At 41.2% G+C, this 19,199-nt stretch overlaps 1 protein-coding gene across 9 annotated transcripts in view; it reads right to left on the bottom strand.

The window, feature by feature from the left end:
• MLLT10 (MLLT10 histone lysine methyltransferase DOT1L cofactor) overlaps window positions 1-19,199 on the bottom strand; it is a 233,296-nt gene that overhangs the window by 127,102 nt on the left and 86,995 nt on the right. For 8 of the 9 annotated variants that reach the window (XM_079770544.1, XM_079770543.1, XM_079770542.1 and 5 more), the window contains one exon: window positions 18,157-18,252. The exons of the other annotated variant lie outside the window; for it this stretch is intronic. In XM_079770544.1, coding sequence (XP_079626670.1) covers window positions 18,157-18,252 — 96 coding nt within the window. The remainder of the gene's footprint in view (window positions 1-18,156; window positions 18,253-19,199) is intronic. 9 annotated transcript variants of the gene reach the window in all.

Here is a 19,199-nt window from a genome sequence, read left to right on the forward strand (position 1 = left end):
GGCACATAAGCACAAAGGTAAATAAAACTTATAATGGCAAATAAGACTTATGAAGAAATTCCAATTGTTTTAATGAGGAAAATATATAAAATTTAGATAAATGCTATAAATAAAACTATCAGTCATCACAGTGGTTCCCAAATTCTGTCACCTCATACAACACTGGGTGAATAATCTTCCTCATACCATTATTAAATACAAACTCCCCTTATTGGAATTTCCATAAATGGCCCCAACCTGTATTCACCCTTATCATTCCTATTACTTTACCCCATATCCTTTCAACAAACTGAACCTTCTCTATGTTTAAAACTCTGAACTTTCTAATTTTTTTGTACTTCAATATAGTGTTCTTGTCATTGAGAACACTGTACCTACCTGCATATATCCTTAAAAAAAACACACTAACATTTAAGACTTTTCTTAAATGCCACTTCTTTCATTTAGCATTTCCTATTGTCTCATAGGAAGCTTCTGCTAAATTTCCACAAGCACTTTATTTTCCTCTGACTGTACCTAACTCACTCTGGCTTACCTGTATATTTATTTTATTCAGAAACCACTACAACCATACACTTTTTAAAAACTCAACTGTGATTACATGTGAGAATTAAGGCTAAAAGGAAAGTAAACCTATACAAGAATATAGTAAAAACATCAATTGAGTAACTGATTTTACTACACAAAAATCACTGGGTAATTATCCTCTTTCTAAGTAGATTGTGCTAATAATTCATCAATTAAGATTAAACTATTAATACATTTATAATTATTTATCATAAAAATTTTATCAAGTCTACCTACTTCCTGAATGACTTAGTATAAATTCTTTTTTTTTTTTTAGATAAATTTTTATTGATTTCAGAGAGGAAGGGAGAGGCGGGGGAGAGAGATAGAAACATCAATGATGAGAATCACTGACTGGCTGCCTCCTGCATGTCCCTTACTGGGAATCAAGCCCGCAACCCTGGCATGTGCCCTTGACTGGAATCGAACCCGGGACCCTTCACTCCGCAGGCTGACACTCTATCCACTGAGCCAAATCAGCCAGGGCTTAGTATAAATTCTTTATTTATTATTGACTGACTTAAAACTTTTTAGTGCCCAGATTTGAGCGTAATGCACTTCATGATGAAATAAATAGTTACACAAAATACAAAATTAAATAAAAATCCTTGTAACTCAAAAACAAGTAATCTAATGTTTATCCAGAAAACCTTAAATATCGCCATGCTGTTCAATATACTTGCCACATGTGGCTATTTACATTTAACTTAATTAAAATTAAATATTCAGTAGTGTGATAAATTTAAAGTATTCAATAGGCAGATGTGGCTAGTGGCTACTGTATTAAACAACAAAGTCATAGAACATTTCCATAATTTCACAAAATATTATTTGAAAGTGTGGTCTAGAACATCATACTAAGCCAATAAAAATATACATTTTATTTACTTCTCTTACTTTTCGTCTACTATAACTATCAAACAATAATCAGTACACAAAGTTTATCTAACAATAATCAGTCCCAAGTAGGTAAACAAAAGAGGCAAACACTAAGTAACTTACCATAACGAAAGTACAAAACCACTACAGAGGGGGGAAAAGTTAGCAAGCATGTGGAGAAATCTGAACCTTGGTGGGAATGTAAAGTGGTACAGCTGCTATGGAAAACAGTTATAGTGGTTCTTCAAAAAATTAAACACAGAATCACCATACCAAAAAGAACTGAAAGCAGGGTTTTGAAGAGATATTTGTACATAGATGTTCATAGCAGCATTTATGCACAAGAACTAAAAAGTTGAAACAACCCAAGTGTCCATCAACAGATAAATGAATAAGCAAAATGTGCATGCAAAAGATTATTCACCTTAAAAAGCAAGAAAACACTGACATATGCCACAACATGGATGAATCTTAAGGACAGTATGCTAAATGAAATATGCCAGTCACAAAATAAATATTGTATGATTCCATTTATGAGGAATCTAGAGTAGTCAAATTCCTACAAACAGAAAGTAGAATGGTGGTTGCCAGGGAACTGGGTGACGGGGGAGGAGAGAGTTAGTGTTTAATGGCTACAGAGTTTTGGTTTTGAAAGATGAAGAGTTCTGCAAATAGATAGTGGTGGTGATACTAGCAGATGCACAAGAATATGAATGTATTTAATGCCACAGAACTGTACACACTTAAGATAGTAAATTTTTGTGTGGGGGGAAGAGTACTATAGAGAGGACCTTAGGAGGCCATGTCACTTTCACTTGCATAAGAGAAGTACAACAAGCTTAAACAGAGAAGTTGGAGAGCTACCCTAAATAGTTTATTAATATGTCCTGTCTATACACTACATACCTTTTCTTCACCCATTCCCCTTGTTAAAATGCTACAAGTAAAAGTTTGTGACTGATTTGTTTCTGCTATTGTCCATTTTTAAAGTGAAGAGAGAAATCACTTGCTTTTTAAAATACAGGTATTATGACACCAAGGATTTGGTAATGCTGGTCTTTGGGGTGGAAAGCAGAGAGGTTGAGGGACTCAAGACAAAGGAAAGGGGCAGGAGCACCTGATACTCCAAGAGTGAGAAAGGGAGGGCAGTCAGAGGAGCCAGCCCCAGTGAAGTTTTTTTCTTCTTACCATACAAATGTGAGAAATGCACCATAAACCTTGACAACTGCAGAGTTTAGGAGACTGCTGTGAGGTGTCTTAGCCCCACTAGAAAAAGCAAGACTCCATCTTACTAACCTGAGTCATTATGTGCCATGTTCTAGGCTTTTCTTAATACAGTTCTCCTGTCCCTTATCTGTGATTTTATTTTCTATGATTTCAGTTACCCAAGGTCAACCACACAGTCCAAAAATATGAAATGAAAAATTCCAAAAATAAATAATTCATATGCTTTATATTGTACTCAGTAGCAGTTCTGAGTAGCAAGATGAAATCTCACACCATCCTGCTGTTCCCTGGATGTGAATCATCCCTTTGTCCAGCATCTCCACACTGTATATGCTTAGTAGCTATCTAGGCTACCAGATTAACTATCAAAGTATTACAGTGCTTGTGTTCAAGTAACTCTCATTTTACGTAATAGCCCCAAACTGCAAGAGTAGTGATGCTAGCAACTTCAATTAGTTTCTCCTCCCTTCTTTAACACTGAAACTCCACTTCAACAAATTCTTTAGCATTATATCTGTGAAAGTTGACATAGTGGAGCTATTTCAAAATGAAGTTGGAACTGCCATTCCAGGGGAGCTAACTGCCTTGTGTGTCGTATAGACTATTTGAATTGGGCCAGATCTTTGGACTGGGCCAAACCACCACTGTCTAACAAACAACTGTTAGTAAAGCCAGAGAAAAGCAGACATCCTGATTACAAGAACTGATGAATATGGACTCTCTAATCTGAAGAATCAGTAGCAAATCATGTATATCTCAAGAGTAACACAGCTTATTAGCACCAATACTCAAGAGTAACACGGCTTACTAGCACCAATAGGAGTTTCTTCTGTTCGTGTAATTATTTATTCCTTTCCTTTTCTCATAAAATCTCCTTGTCCTCACTCTGTAACTGGAACATTATTTGGGAGTCAGCCTGAATCTGTGCTCCCAAATTTCAATTCTCTGATTCCCCCAAAAAATGCTTCTTGCCTCTCCACTTTTTAATTTCAGGTTAATAAACCCAAAGAACATACATTTATTCTTATATTACTTGATCTTTTATATGCATCTAACACTGCTGAGCACTGACTGGCTTACTTGAAATATTCACTTTCCCTGCATTCCAAAATACCAATCTCTCCTAACTTCCTCCTGTATCTATTGCTACTTCTTGATTTCTTCTGTAGATTCCCCCTGCCCTATTACTGAGAAAGAAAGGGAGAAAGGGCCCCAGCCCATGTGGCTCAGTGGATAGAGCATTGGCCCTCAAACTGAAGGGTCACAGGTTTGATTCCGGGTCAAGGGCACATACGTCGGTTGCAGGCTTAATCCCAGCCTTGGTCAGGGCAAGTGCAGGAGGCAACTAATCAATGTGTCTCTCTCACATCGATGTTTCTCTCTGTGTGTCTCTCCCCCTCCTTTCCACTCTCTCTAAAAATCAATGGAAAAATATCCTCAGATGAGGATTAACAAAAAAAAAAGGGAGAAAGGGAGGAAAGTTCTATTTACTGTAGAAGGCCAATTTATGGATGATAGAATTAGAACATCACCTTGCGTCAAACTGTTTTAGGTAAAATCTTCAATGAATGCTAAGACTTGTGGGTGAAAATATGATAAGAAACAACAGATTTGCCCAATTTTTAGGGTGTGATAGCCAGCCTCCAAGATAGTTCCCAATGATCTTTGCCCCTAGGTAGTATCCACTCACATTGAACAGGCTGTACTATGTCACCAATAGAATATTGCAAAAATGGTGGTGTGTCTTAAAAGCAGTTAAAATGGCAAATAATATTTTATATATATTTTACCACCAATAAATAATTTAGAAAAAAAAGGCATTAACCTTTTGCACTCGGATGTCGAGTGTGACTCGACACGGTTAGCATCGGTAGCAGCTCTTTTTATACTCTTTGAATGTATCAATAATTTGAAATATAAAAAAATCCAAATAAATAAGTTTGTATGAAAAGAAACTCCAGTTTTTTATTCTACTGCCGCGCTTTGTAAAATCTGGGGTATTTAAAAAATTAAATCCCGAGTAGAATAAAGGAATTGAGAAAAAAGCAAGCGAGTGCAAAGGGTTAAACTAGGGGGAAAAAGACAACATGTGACATCTTGTCACAAAAAAATAATGCAGCTTTCACCTTGCCCTCTCTTAAAGCATTCTCTGGGAAAAGGTAGGTGCCATGTTACAAGGGCACTCAAGCAGCCCTATGGAAAGGTCCATGCAGAAAGAAAATAAGGTTCTTGATCAGCCAGCATCAACTTGCCAACCTTGTGAATAAGCCATTTTGGGAGAATACCCTCAATTTTAGTCAAGCCTTTAAATAACTGAGTCTGGCCAACATCTTTGACTGCAATCTGATGAAAAACCTGAGCTAGAAATATTCAGCTAAATCCAAATTTCTTACCTATAAAAACTATGAGACAATATTTATTATAGTTTTAAGCCACTAAAATTTAGGGTGATTTGTTATGCTGCAATAATAGGCTAGAGATATTGTTATGAGGAGTGGGATGCTACCCTAACAAAACAAAAACAAAACGAAACTAAAAATACAGAATTAGGCAGTGGGCAGAAGCAGAAGGACTTTCAGATTATGAATGAAAGCCTAATAAGCACTGAAGACATTGTTAAGAATCCTTATGGCCTTTCAGGAGGCTGCTATGGAAAGCTTAAAAGAAAGTGGGGGGGTGGGGGGGAAAAGTAGTAACAAAGTTTAGCAACATTGTTTCTTATGGTAATATAGAAAATGTATTTAATGAATTGTATGATTTACCTAACTAAGAAGATTTTCTAGATTACATGAAGGACTCTATTATCTGACTCCTGTGGCCGTTTTTGGTCCCTTGGCTTTGCGAGGAATGAGAAGGGCTGTTTTAAAGGCCACTTTCTCCTTTGATCTCTTCTTCTGTACTTGATTTCATCAGTTCCTTTAGAGTCCTGACTCCAGAACCTATCCAGGTTTTATCCTCATTCCAGTATTTGGGAGACCTCTTGGGAGATGGAAAAACATTGGCTGTTCTTCCATTGCATTAGAGGCCCAAACAAATCTGTCTGCAGGCCTCATCAGGCCTCACAGCCATTTCCTTAGTCTGTGTTTGCCACATGTCAGTGCAGTGGATCGTGTAAGATTACTACTCAGCAGTGAAGACAGTGGACAGGGAGATTGTCTCTTTGAAATCCAGTCCTACATAGAGAGCATATCTCAGTCTATTAGGCCATCAGCCTGGAGTTTGTGGGCAGAGCACATGGCTCCTTTTTGGGTACTCTGGAAATTCTGACCCTTCAGTGTCTTGCCTTTTTCTCCTTCCAGCACTAGGCTGGGAACGTAGACAAACCCTGGCTCCCCCACATTTTGTATGTTTCTAAGTCTGTACACTTTGCTTCTGAAACTTGCTTTTCCTAGAGTCGGAATATCATCCTCTTTTTTTGACTATAACTCATCTTTAGATGATAGAAAACTTCTGGTCGACTTACCCATGGAAGAGGTTTACTGGATAACAGAAAATTTTTAAATATATCACAATGCCATCCTGCTACTTACAGAAGTACCCATTTGAGCCACCAAGTGGAATGATCAGTAAGTCCTAGGGTGCTGATATAGGGAGTTATCAGTAGGGTCTGACTGATAAGTGATTGTAGCTGTCTTTCTGTTCTGCGTGGAGTGCCATGGTGTCTCTCAGGGGCAGTGAGGCAATGTTGACCATCTTTCTAAAAATCATTCGATTTCGCCACAATCACAAAGTGTATGAATTTATCCCAGAGAGAACACTGTCACAACGCATATCTGTGAGGCTTTGACGAAACTCTAGTTCATCCCTTGCCTGTTCTTTCTCCTTCAAATATAATTGTGATACATCGTATAGAAGGAACTTAGAAGTTAATTGATGTCTCCATTTTTTGACTCTACCCTAATTTGTTATGTGTAAGTCACTGCTGGTTTCATCATGCACATTTCCATGTCTAAAAAATACATTTAAAAATTTGAAATTATTAATCATTTTTATGATGCTCAGAATCTGTTTTATATCTGCAAATTATGGGGCTGTTGGATTAAGTAACATATTTCAATATATTTTACAAGATTCTCTTCTTGTTTGTGGAGAGTTATGGGTCAGCAGCAGTTTCCCCAAAACCTACTCAAACTCCTACACTCTGTGAAAAAATTACTTTACTCCTTTTATTTCTCTTTCACCTGATTATCTACCAGTAAAGTACTTTTTTCTCAAATTAATAACATTTTTAAAATTGCAAATATTGAATATCTTGAGAATGTACTTTTTAAATTACAATACTGGGTTCATCCAAGAAACATGATTAAATTGCTTTGCCATAATTTGTTATATAATATGCCTTGCTTTTTCTATAGTATATTTTAACTGTCCTAAATACAACTTCTTGGATTTAAAGAAAAAAGAATATTCCCAGTTTCTCCAGACAGAAAACAATGCTAACAGTAAGGAATGGTTTTCAAAGATGAAATCTAGGCCATTGTCAGAAAACCATTGTATGAAGAGTAAAACAAGGGTGTGGCTGTAAAATCCATTGTTAAGATCTAAGGCAGTGCTTCAGAGAACCTGAAACCAAAAGGGTTCAGAAATGTCAAGATCATGAAAGACAAAGAATGAGGAAATATTCCAGGCCAGGAAAAACTGAAGAGACATGACAACTAAATGCAATGTATGATCCTGGATTAGATTTCCCCCTTCAGTATAGACAACATTAATGGGTGAAATTTGAACATGATTGTAGATTAGCTAATAGTTCTGTAACAATGACAATTTACTGATTTTGATCACTGTACTATAATACTGTAGGATTTTAATCATATTTATTAAAACTACACATTAAAGTACTTAGTCTAAAGGCCATGATATTTGTAATTTACTCTCTAACATTCCAGAAAAAGATGGGGATAGGAGGTAGGGGTGAGGATAGACAGCAAGGAGGATAGAGGGGACATGATAAAATGTGTGAATAGTACAGAGAAATAATGTGTAGTATTTTGTAACTTTTCTCAAAGTCTAAAGTTCTTGCAGCCTGGCTGGCGGGGCTCAGTGTTTGAGAGTCGACCTATGACCCAGGAGGTCACAGTTCGATTTCCAGTCAGGGCACATGTGGGCTTGATCCCCAATGTGGGACATGCAGGAGACAGCCAACCAATGATTCTCTCTCATCATTGATGTTTCTATCTCTCTCTTCCTCTCCCTTCCTTTCTGAAATCAATAAAAATACATATTTAAAAATATGTAAATAAATAAAATTGTTAGAGGCAAAAATAGAATATTGGAGACTAGCTACGGTTATGGGAAATATTAATCACGCTCTTTTAACCGTGATTGCCTTGTGTTGGTTAAAGAAAGGACATTCTGACCTGGCTGGAAATTTTACACTCCCAGGACATGGGAGTTAACCTTGGACCTGGGAGTCAACCTTGGAAACATTTTCATTCAAGAACTCCCCCTCTGCCCTTCCTTCCAATCTTTGAAAAAATATCCTCAGCCTGACTGGCATGGCTCAGTGGTTGAGTGTCAATCTATGAACCAGGAGGTCAGGTTTCGATTTCCAGTCAGGGCATATGCTGGGGTTGCAAGCTGATCCCCAGTGTGGGTCGTGTAGGAGGTAGCCAATCAGTAATTATCTTTCATCATTGATGTTTCTATCTCTCTCTCCCTCTCCCTTCCTCTCTGAAATCAATCCTATATAATAAAAGCATAGTATGCAAATTGTCCCCTTGACTGAGAGTTCAACTAGGGGGTGGGGCCATTGGGGGAATGGAGGGAGGCCCGGGCCAGTAGCCGGAAGCCGCTAGGGACCCTACCAGCACACGGTTTTTGTGCACTGGGCCTCTAGTAAAAATATATATTAAAAAAAATTAATCCTTCTGGCCAGCTGCCCAATGACCCAGAATGAAAGACAAAATTAGCATTACTTATAAAATTCCTCATGAACAGGCCTCTTCTTAACTAAATAATCTCATGTCATTCTTCAGCCCCCTCCCCACATACACACACACACACACACACACACACACACACACACATCAGATTTTCTGTTCCTGAAAAGCTCTGCCTTCTCTTAACCCTTTGCACTCGCTTGCTTTTTTCTCGATTCCTGCTACCGATGCTAACCGTGTTGAGTCACACTCGACATCCGAGTGCAAAAGGTTAACTCTGCACATGTAGAGGTTTTTTTGTTTTTTTTGTGTTTTGTTTTTTTAAATGTATTTTATTGATTTTTTTACAGAGAGGAAGGGAGAGGGATAGAGAGTTAGAAACATCGATGAGAGAGAAACATCAATCAGCTGCCGCCTGCACAACCCCTACTGGGGATGTGCTTGCAACCAAGGTACATGCCCTTGACCGGAATCAAACCTGGGACCTTTCAGTCCACAAGCTGACGCTCTATCCACTGAGCCAAACCGGTTTTGGCTGCACATGTAGAGGTTTAAAGCTTTAACTTGAATTTGAGTGGAAGAGTTTCAGCAGTAAAGGGCATGTAAAAAAGGCAAGGGGATTATAGGTAATTCTCAATGCTGAATTTTTAAAAAGATAGAGCAGTAATGACAACTTTGATTGAGAGTTTTCTCAGGGCCACAGCAGTAGCCCATTTCTCTTCAGGAGATAAGTAGTCCTAAACAAAAGGGAAGTCCAGTCCATGCTTGAATTCACAAAACACTAACCCAAAAGCCTATTTCCCACAACGCCCAACCACACCTTAACAGTGTTTACTAGTATATTGGCAATAGCTCCTTTATTTGATGCCAACTATCTATACATATAAAGAGGTAACATGCTAATTGCTGTTACGGTGTCCCCGTAACAACCAATTGCATATTGATGTGTGCGCAGCAGGGGGTGGGCGGCTGGAGCCAAGTTCCCAGGGGTCTGAGGAGAGCGCCTGACACGGGCCCTGACTGCAAAGAAGAGGAAGCGGCCACGGGGAGCTCTTCCAATCCCCCTGCATGGACACCCAACTCCAGCCCCCGCACCCCCGGGGGGACAGGGAGGGAGGCTGGGGGGACGGGGAAAAGACACAGCCTTAGGAGTAGCTGCAGCCCTCACCTCCGACTCCCCATATCTTCCCTGGCCAGCCCCGCCAGGGGCGCGCCCACAACAACAGCATGCCGGCGACCACCCCTCAGCACTCCTGAGGCACCAGGGCCGTGGCCCACCACTGCCAGGCCCCCTCCGCTGGGGCCTGGCACACCTCTCCTCCCTACAACTCCAGACCTGGGTGGAGGCAGGCCTGAACGGCCCCCCAGGGTCAGACCCTTCCCACCCCACAGCAGCAGCACCGATCCTCGCTGGGGGCAATGCTAAACCCACCCTCCGAGCCCGCCTGGCTCCTCCCAGCCCGGCCCCCACCCCGCTCCAGGAGATTGGAGCCCCGCCCTGAGCAGGTAGAGCTGTGAAACAGCCACGTACAATTTAAAGAATGGCGCCGAGCGGGAAGGTTTGACAGTTACTTCCCCTTCGGCCTCGCAGCCCCCCTAGCACCCCCCTAATTCCCTGCCCCCCACCAGCACCTTCAGGAACAACCACCACGACAGGGCTGCTGGCCAGAGCCCGCCCCCTGAGGCCTGCAGAACCCTCTGCAAAGCTTCCATAGCTACAGTCCCAGGAACAATCATGCCCTCCTCCCCTAATCAGCACCTGCTACCTGTGAGGGTACCCGTGGACTTAAAAATAACAATCCCTTCCCGTTTAGACATCACTTACTTGATGAAACATTTCTAGGTTTATTAGCTAAGAACCTCCTCATGATAACCCAGTGAGGTGGGCAGAGAAGAGATTACAATTCCCATGGTATATGTGTATGTAGTCAGAAATGAAGCTCTGCCCTAACTGGTTTGGCTCAGTGGATAGAGCGTCGGCCTGCGGACTGAAAGGTCCCAGGTTCGATTCTGGTCAAGGGCATGTACCTTGGTTGCAGGCACATCCCCAGTAGGAGGTGTGCAGGAGGCAGGTGATCGGTGTTTCTCTCTCATTGATGTTTCTAACTCTCTATCCATCCCTCTCCCTTCCTCTCTGTAAAAAATCAATAAAATATATATTTTAAAAAAAGAAAAAAGAAATGAAGCTCAGAGAGGAAAAGTGTCAAGCCCAGTGGTTCCCAGGGTGCAGCACACGCCCCCCACGGGGGGGGGGGGGGGGGATTTGATTTTAAGTGGGGGCAATTCGAGAATGAGTTAACAGTGAATTTTTTGCATTTCTTATGGTTCTAGGGGGCCTCATCTACAGTGTATCCTACATAATAAAAGGCTAATATGAAAATGAAGTAATGGTGGAATGACCTGTCACTATGATGCGCACTGACCACCAGGGGGCAGACACTCAACGCACGAGCTGCCCCCTGGTGGTCAGTGTGCTCCCAGGGGGAGCACCACAGGGGGAGCGCCACTCAGCCAGAAGCCGGGCTCATGGCTGCCAGCGGCAGTGATAGGAGCCTCTCCCGCCTCCGTGGAAATGCTAAGGATATTCAACTGACGGCTTAGGCCCACTAAGCCATCAGTCAAACATCCTTCCAGGGATCCCGGACTGCTAGAGGGCATAGGCCAGGCTGAGGGGACCCCCCCCCCCCCCCCCGCCAAGTGCACCGGGCCTCTAGTCTGTCTGTCTGTGTGTGTGTGTGTGTGTGTGTGTGTGTGTATATATATATATATATATATATATATATATATATATATGCCTAAGCCCGTGGTCAGCAAACTGCGGCTTGCGAGCCACATGCAGCTCTTTGGCCCCTTGAGTGTGGCTCTTCCACAAAATACCATGGCCTGGGCGAGTCTATTTTGAAGAAGTGGCATTAGAAGAAGTTTAAGTTTAAAAAATTTGGCTCTCAAAAGAAATTTCAATCATTGTACTGTTGATATTTGGCTCTGTTGACTAATGAGTTTGCCGACCACTGGCCTAAGCGATCAAACGACTGGTCGACCAGTTACTATGACATGCACTACCACCAGGGGACAGATGCCTCAACGCACAGGACCAGGCTCCCTCCTGTCTGGATCAGGCCTGCAGGGATCGGGCTCCCTCCTGTCTGGATCAGGCCTGCGGGGAACGGGCTCCCTCCTGTCTGGATCGGGCCTGCGGGGATCGGGCCCAAACTGGCTATCCAACATCCCCCAAGGGGTCCCAGATTGCAAGAGGGTGCAGGCCAGGCCAAGGGACCCCACTGGTACACGAATCTGTGCACCGGGCCTCTAGTCTATAATAATAATAATAAAAGCATAATATGCTATGTAGACCAGACATACTTCCAGACGACCTTCCGGACGAAGCCAGAGCTGCGAGGGAAGCCCGAGTCCTGGGTGCTAGAGAGAAGCCGGTGCCAGCAACCGGGGGAAGGAAGGCCTACTCTTGCACAAATTTCGTGCATCGGGCCTCTAGTATATATATATAGAAGGCTAAGTAACCATCTGACCATCCGGTAGGTATGACACACACTGATTACCAGGGGACAGACGCTCAACACAGGAGCTGCCGAACTGCGGTGACTTGGCAGCGGTGGCACCCCAGAACCAGAGAGGAGGGAGCCTGATCGGGCCTGCAGGGATAGCGCCCAAACTGGCAGGGTCTCACAATTGGGTTATGTTGTTGCTGGGGCACTGTCAGCCCTGGATCTGGTTTACTGCACACTTGCATTTGCGTCCCATACCCTGTTCGACAGCAACTTTGCAGAGTGCCCTCTTGCACTCCAGTACCTCTCAGGGAATGTCGGAGAGCCTGTTTCCACCTGATTCCCGCAGGCCAGGCAGAGGGACCCCACCTACCAGAGGGACCCCGCTCACTCCACAGACGCCCTTTGAGGCAAGCCACCCCAGATGCGGATGGCCGGGGGAGGGATTGCGGAAGGTTGGCTCCAGGGCGTGTCCGGCCCAGCCCTGTCTTGCCCAGTCCTGGCCTGCCGGCCACCTTCTAATTAATTTTCTTTCTATGTGCACAAATCCGTGCATTGGGCCACTAGTCCTATATAATAAAACCCTAATATGCAAATAAACCAAACAGCGGAACGACCAGAGGAATGACCAGTCATTATGGCGCACACTGACCACTGGGGGGCAGACGTTCAATGCAGGAGCTGCCCCTGACCGGGGGCAGCTTGGCAGCTTGGCAGCTCCTGCACTGAGCTTCTACCCCCCGAGAGGGAGGCGACCAGCCGCGGCAATCGGGGGTGGGACCAGCCAGTGGGGTGGGTACCCCCCTGATCGCCCCATCCACCAGTTGCCCCACAGATGGCCCTGATTGCTGGCCAGGACTAGGGACCCTACCCTATATATTGGGAACAGTCTCTTAGATTTAAAAATTAAAACCTGGCAAGGCTACTCTAACACTGAAAAGACAGGATGATGCGGTGATGACATGCATGGACTCTGGCTTGCACATTTTGTGGTCAGCCCTGATTCTGACACTTATAACTGTGGGACAAAGCCAACTACTTAACTTCTCTCTGCTTCAGTTTTTCCACACATAAGATGGGAAAATGGTACTACTACCTCAGAAGGATCATGTTATGGACTACTTTTTACAATCAGGGCAAAAAAATGTAGTTGCCCATACAACAGCAAGATGCCTTTCACCTGTATGAAAAGTATGGTCACTGGTACATGCAGCATCCCAGATTACAAGAGGGATATTCAACTGCCATTTTAGGCCCGACATCTCCCAAGGGGTCCCAGATTGCGAGAGGATGCAGGCCAGGCTGAGGGGACCTCTCCCTCTCCCCTCCCCCGCCCCCCTGCCTGCACACAAATATTGTGTACTGGGCCTCTAGTTAATAATAATATGGAAGTAAGGGCAAGTAAAGGAGGTGGGATTGAGGATGGGTGTAAATAAATCCCTCTAGCTATAGTAAGAGCCCCCAGAGTGGGAGGGAGGGGGGTGCTGTCTCCATCCCCCTCAGCTCTTGTCAATCTCATAAGAAAGATTTGAAGCAAAGCAAATTTATTAAGAATACACTTGGCATATTAGTACAAGTGGACAACACAGCTAGTCTAAGTGCCCTCACCTGGTGGAGGTTTAGGGGGTTCTATACTTTTCTGTCTACAGGTTTCAAGGTTCCTCTGCCAGATATATTGAGTTGAACAGACTAGATTTCAAGTTCCCCCTTTTACTCTGTTGTGGCTTTTCCCAGAGTTTATAAGAACATCAGGCAATTTTACCTCCACAAGTCCCAAGACTGCTGACTTCTCTGTTTAGTGGATGAGCTAAAACTCTCCCTTCTTTTCCCCTTCCCCTCCTCCTGCCTTAGTGGTTATCTTTCCTGCCTAACATCCCCCAAGTGATATTTGTCTTTGGGTTTAGCTGGCACAAATGGCATTAATTGGGTCTTTGTTCTCTATTTTCTCAGGCCAGGGTTAGGGAGGAGAGGTATTAACCATTTGTTCTCAAGTGTCGTTGTTTGGGAAAGATAAGGTCTTACAAATCACTGCAAGCTGCCCAAACTGGCCTCGTTTAATTTTGTCTCAGTTTCCCCATTTCACCTGCTCAGAAATTTTCCTAGCTTCTTACTATCCTGCCACAGGAGACAGATGGATTTCTAGCATATCTAATTAGAACTGAGTGCATTTTCATATAATACATAGTCATTAATGGTGAGTTGGCTATGAGATATAAAAATAGTACTACATTTTTGATACATTATGGATTAGTTAGCATTGAAGAGTGGGAAAAGGGTGACTCTAAGGATCAAATGAATTGGTACAAGATTAATTCAATGTAATAAATAACCACTGATTTCTAAATAATGACCTACAACTTAGCCTTTAGAAAAAAAATTATTTCTGAAGCTAGAAGCCTCTTAATAAAACCACATATATATATGATGTGCCTCTCCAATTCCTAATCCTTGCCCACATCTCATTCTATGGCAGTACTATGTAAACATAAGGACACTAGGCTGAAAAGAAAATTCTATTTTACAATGAACATTAACTCTTGAATTACACTCTCCCTATAGCTTTAATTCATTTCAAACATGTATGTTGGTTCCTTTAAAAATATGTCAATTTCTCAATTTTTACAGAAACTGTCCCTTTTTCAAAGTCATATGTCACTATTAATTTTTCTTATGTTCTTGCTGACATTTAAATTAATATCTATCCAGTATTAATATATCTTGGGTCACACAAAAATTCTCTAAAAAGCAAAGGGTACATATTTTATTATAATTATATAAAAGGTTAACTTATAAATTATTTCATTTTTAAATAAGTGACTTGGATAGCATAATATTTAGTATTAAATATTCCTTATCATTTCTTACTTAAAATTTAATATATGTTTTAAAATATGTGCCAGGCACAGCCAGGTGGCTCATTGGTTGGAGCGTTGTCCTATACACCAAAAGGTTGTGGGTTTGATCCCCAGTCAGGACACTAACATCAAATGGTCTCTAACATCAAATTTTTTCAGCTATATTATCACATAACATCATACCATAATAAAAACTTCCTTCCCAAATATTACCAAGGCAAGCAAACAAGTCTAACATTAACTTTATATTTACCGCAAATTAGACTATCAGAAAATCTTAGTTATTACAAAATAAAATGCACAAATGTATTTTAAGTTTGATAACAAAACCAAGTTGTGGTAAATTTATATATGCTAAAAATACAATTCAAATATCATTTGCATGTTAATGAATGCCATTTGCTAAAATTTAAAGCTAAGTATGTTTCACTAAATACAAAGTTTTTTACTCTAGTATTTAACTGCAAAAATTTTCATAAAATAAAAAAATCTAATTCATTCCTAGAACAAAAAAAATGATTACTAAATAAAGTCATCAGTCCTGGGATTTATTAAACACTGTACCACATTTAATAATTGCCCATTAAAAGTACCATGACAGGGTATATATTAAGATAAATATAATCATTTTTTTCTTCTTCACAATTTATAATGAGACCTACCTAAGAAGCCCTTGTTCATGGATTTAAAAGCTTAAATAAAATCTGAGAGTGCTTCTTACTAAAACTGCTAGGTAATTAAATCAAGTCTGCCATTCTTCCGTCAGTAATCCAAACAACAGACAGCAAGACAAAGCCCTACTATTGTCACTACCACAAAACAACCACACTAAAGAAGTGAAAATGAATATGTATACTTGCTGCCTAAGACCTATAAAAATTTTTATAAACCTAACCGGTACTCTAAAGGTGAATATAGTTATAATTATTATTTAACTCATAATTGCAATATTAATCTAAAAATTGTAAACTTGCGCTCTTAAAATATTTACCTTAAAAAAAAAAAAGCACAAACATAAATTCAAACCAAATTTGTTTTAAAATATCATTAGCTTTTCAATCACCTTCCTGATCTCAGGTATTTACAAACATGAAAATGTTACCTGACTTAGCTTTTAACACAATCTGTAAAAAATATGTCCCAAACTGGTTGTATAAACTGTTTAAAAGTAATATTCTTTTCTAATTTAAGATGTCCTTTGAGTCCTCACTTTGTTAAAAACAATTCACAGTAATTGTTTTCCTATGTTGACAATATGTCCAATGAATGATTCTACAGTACTTACTAGTTTACTCATAGCCTTTAAAATAAGTGAAAATGTAAGCAGAAAATAGGTAAGTCAGAAGAAGACAGATTAGGACTAGGCAAACTTTTGATTAAAAGACAAAATAGTCTCAAACAAATGGTTTGACATTTGGCCATTTAAAAAATAATAATTAGTACCAGTGGAAGAAGAAAAAAAGTCAAGAATATACAGAACTTCTGCCCTAGCTGGTTTGGCTCAGTGGGTAGAGCATCAGCCTGTGGACTGAAGGGTCCCTGGTTCGATTCCAGTCAAGGGTACATGCCCAGGTTACAGGCTCAATCCCCAGTAGAGGGCGTGCAGGAGGCAGCCTATCAATGATTCTCATCATTGATATCTCTCCCCCTCTCCCTTCTTCTCTGAAATTAAAAAAATATAGAGAGAGAACTTTCAAATTGTTCTATTATGAAGAAAAAAGCTGATTAGATTTGTACTTATATCTATCCTATATAATAAAAGCCTAATATGCTAAATGTCCAGTTGGCCGGTTGGCCATTCAATCAATCAAAGCGTAGTACGCTGATATGCTAAGGCCACTCAACAGCTCACTATGACGTGCACTGAGCAGCAGGGGGCAGACGCTCCGACCAGTAGGTTAGCTTGCTGCTGGGGTCCAGCTGATAGGGATTGAGAGAGACAGGCCGGACATGCCCTGAATCCCTCCCGTGGTCCCTCCCTGGCTGGCCAACTTCCCGCATCCCTCCCCGGCCCCAATTGTGCACCGGTGGGGTCCCTCGGCCTGGTCTGCACCCTCTCGCAATCCAGGACCCCTTGGGGGATGTCGGAGAGCCGGTTTCAGCCCGACGGTGAAACCGGTCGCTATGATGCACACTAACCACGAGGGAGCAGACGCTCAACACAGAAGCTGCCCCCTGGTGGTCAGTGCGCTCCCTCTGCAGCAGCGCTAAGGATGTCCAACTGACAACTTAGGCCCGCTCCCGGCCCGCTCCCCATGGGGAGCGGGCCTAAGCTGTCAGCTGGACATCCCCCGAGGGCTCCCAGACTGCAAGAGTGCATAGGCCTGGCTGAGGGATCTCCCCTCCAAGTGCACAATTTCGTGCACCGAGCCTCTAGTGTATAATAAAAGCATAATATGCAAATCGACCAAACAACTGAACAGCAGAACAACTGTCCGGGCAACATTCTGGACAACCACACTATGACATGCATTGGCACCAGGCCAACCAAGGCGGATGCGATGCGATTGGTTGGGGGACCCCACCATTGCCCCGCAGAGGGAGGCCCAGGCCACCCTCTGCAGGGCGGTCAATGAGGGGGCCTCCCTCTGCTGAGTGATCAATCACGGAGCCCCACAATTGATCGCCCCAAAGAGGGAGGCCTAGGCCAGCCAAGCAATCACACCCCATGCCTGTTGCCTGCAGAAGGAGGTGACCGGTGGCAGGGGAGGGGGAGCAGCGCTGCACAGATGGCAAGCAGTGGCAGCAGCGGGGGCAGGGCCAGCTGGGGGAAGGAAAGCCCCGATAGGCCCTGATCGCCGACCTGGCCTAGGGACCCTATCTTAGGGGGCCTGGATTGCAAGAGGGCACAGGCCGGTCTGAGGGACACTCCTCCCACCCCCATGCACAAATTTCGTGCATCAGGCCTCTGGTGTGAAATAATCAGTTAATATGTAGCAACAAACTACTATTGCTTAAGTCACCTAAAGATTTCACAATATGATCACAGTAACACATTGAAGAAATCCCTCTCCTGTTTTCAATCAAGTTGTATTTCAAATTTTCAGCTAAATGGGTACAACTATATTCACAAATATGGCATTATTTTAGACCTACTCTTTGACTTAATATTCTTTATTAATAAAAATTTCAGTATTTCATTGTCTACATTCAGCTATCAAGAACTTAATTTTATCTAAAAAAGGAAAAAAATCTATTAAGTTGATGTGCTACATATTTAGCAACAACAAATGCACTTACTTTTTTCTCTTTCTCATGATGTTTATCCTGAGAGTGAGAGGAAGAATCACTTAAACTTTGATCATATGACCTATTAGATCCCCGTTTGCTCTTTTTCTAAAAAAGAAAATATATATACATATATGTATATGTATATAAAAATTTTTAAATAATCTTTTTGTTAGGGTTAAACCAATTCAAGTGTGAAATATTTCAAAATGTCTACTGAAAATAAAATGTCTCACTATTTTAAATCATATAATCTGTTTACACACCCTCCATATATTACCTATTAAATTATAAAGAAAAATCTAACCTTAAATTTAACACTAATGCCATATTTTTGTACATTTATTAAAATGTGTGAAGACTATTTTCAAACAAGCAGTAGCTTATTTGTCACTTTATCACAAAACCACTCATTAAAGAAATTAAGTATAATTTTCAATTTCTGCTTTAAAAAAGTTTCAACCAAAATAGAAAATGCCATATTGAAGAAGGATGCCAAGACTAGAAGAAAAGAAAATATTAGAAGAGTTACTTTATGCCTCTAGGAAAAGCAAAAAGTCTTTTGATCTCAAAAGTATTAAGGCATTACAGCTTTCTGCAGTTAAGAAAAAAAAATTAAAGAAAATGTCAGTAATAGACCCACGCATTTTTCAAAGCATTACTAAAAGTATTACACGTTTCTGTTTAAAGTATTTTCACAATTTCATAATAAAGTATGGTGAGGGTTATTTGAGGTGTTTAAAACTTGATGGTAGAATAATTAATTAGTTTACATTATATAAAAATGACTAGAAAAGGTGCTCAAATTCCGTACAAATATAGACCTTATACAATCAAAAACTTTTTATTCCTCTACTAGCAAATGGAAGAACAGCATGTCAGTAACTAGCATTTATATAAACTTCTATTTATATAAACTTCAAAATCCATTTTTATTATTTCTATATTTTATCTATTTTCACTTCTCATTTAGAAAATGAAAATCCAACATGCTTTTAACATTCAAGAAGCAAAATTTTCAATTTTACTATCTCAAAATTTCTCTTACACACTTC

Source organism: Cnephaeus nilssonii, assembly GCF_951640355.1.
Source record: "Cnephaeus nilssonii genome assembly, chromosome: 1".
Taxonomy (NCBI): domain Eukaryota; kingdom Metazoa; phylum Chordata; class Mammalia; order Chiroptera; family Vespertilionidae; genus Cnephaeus; species Cnephaeus nilssonii.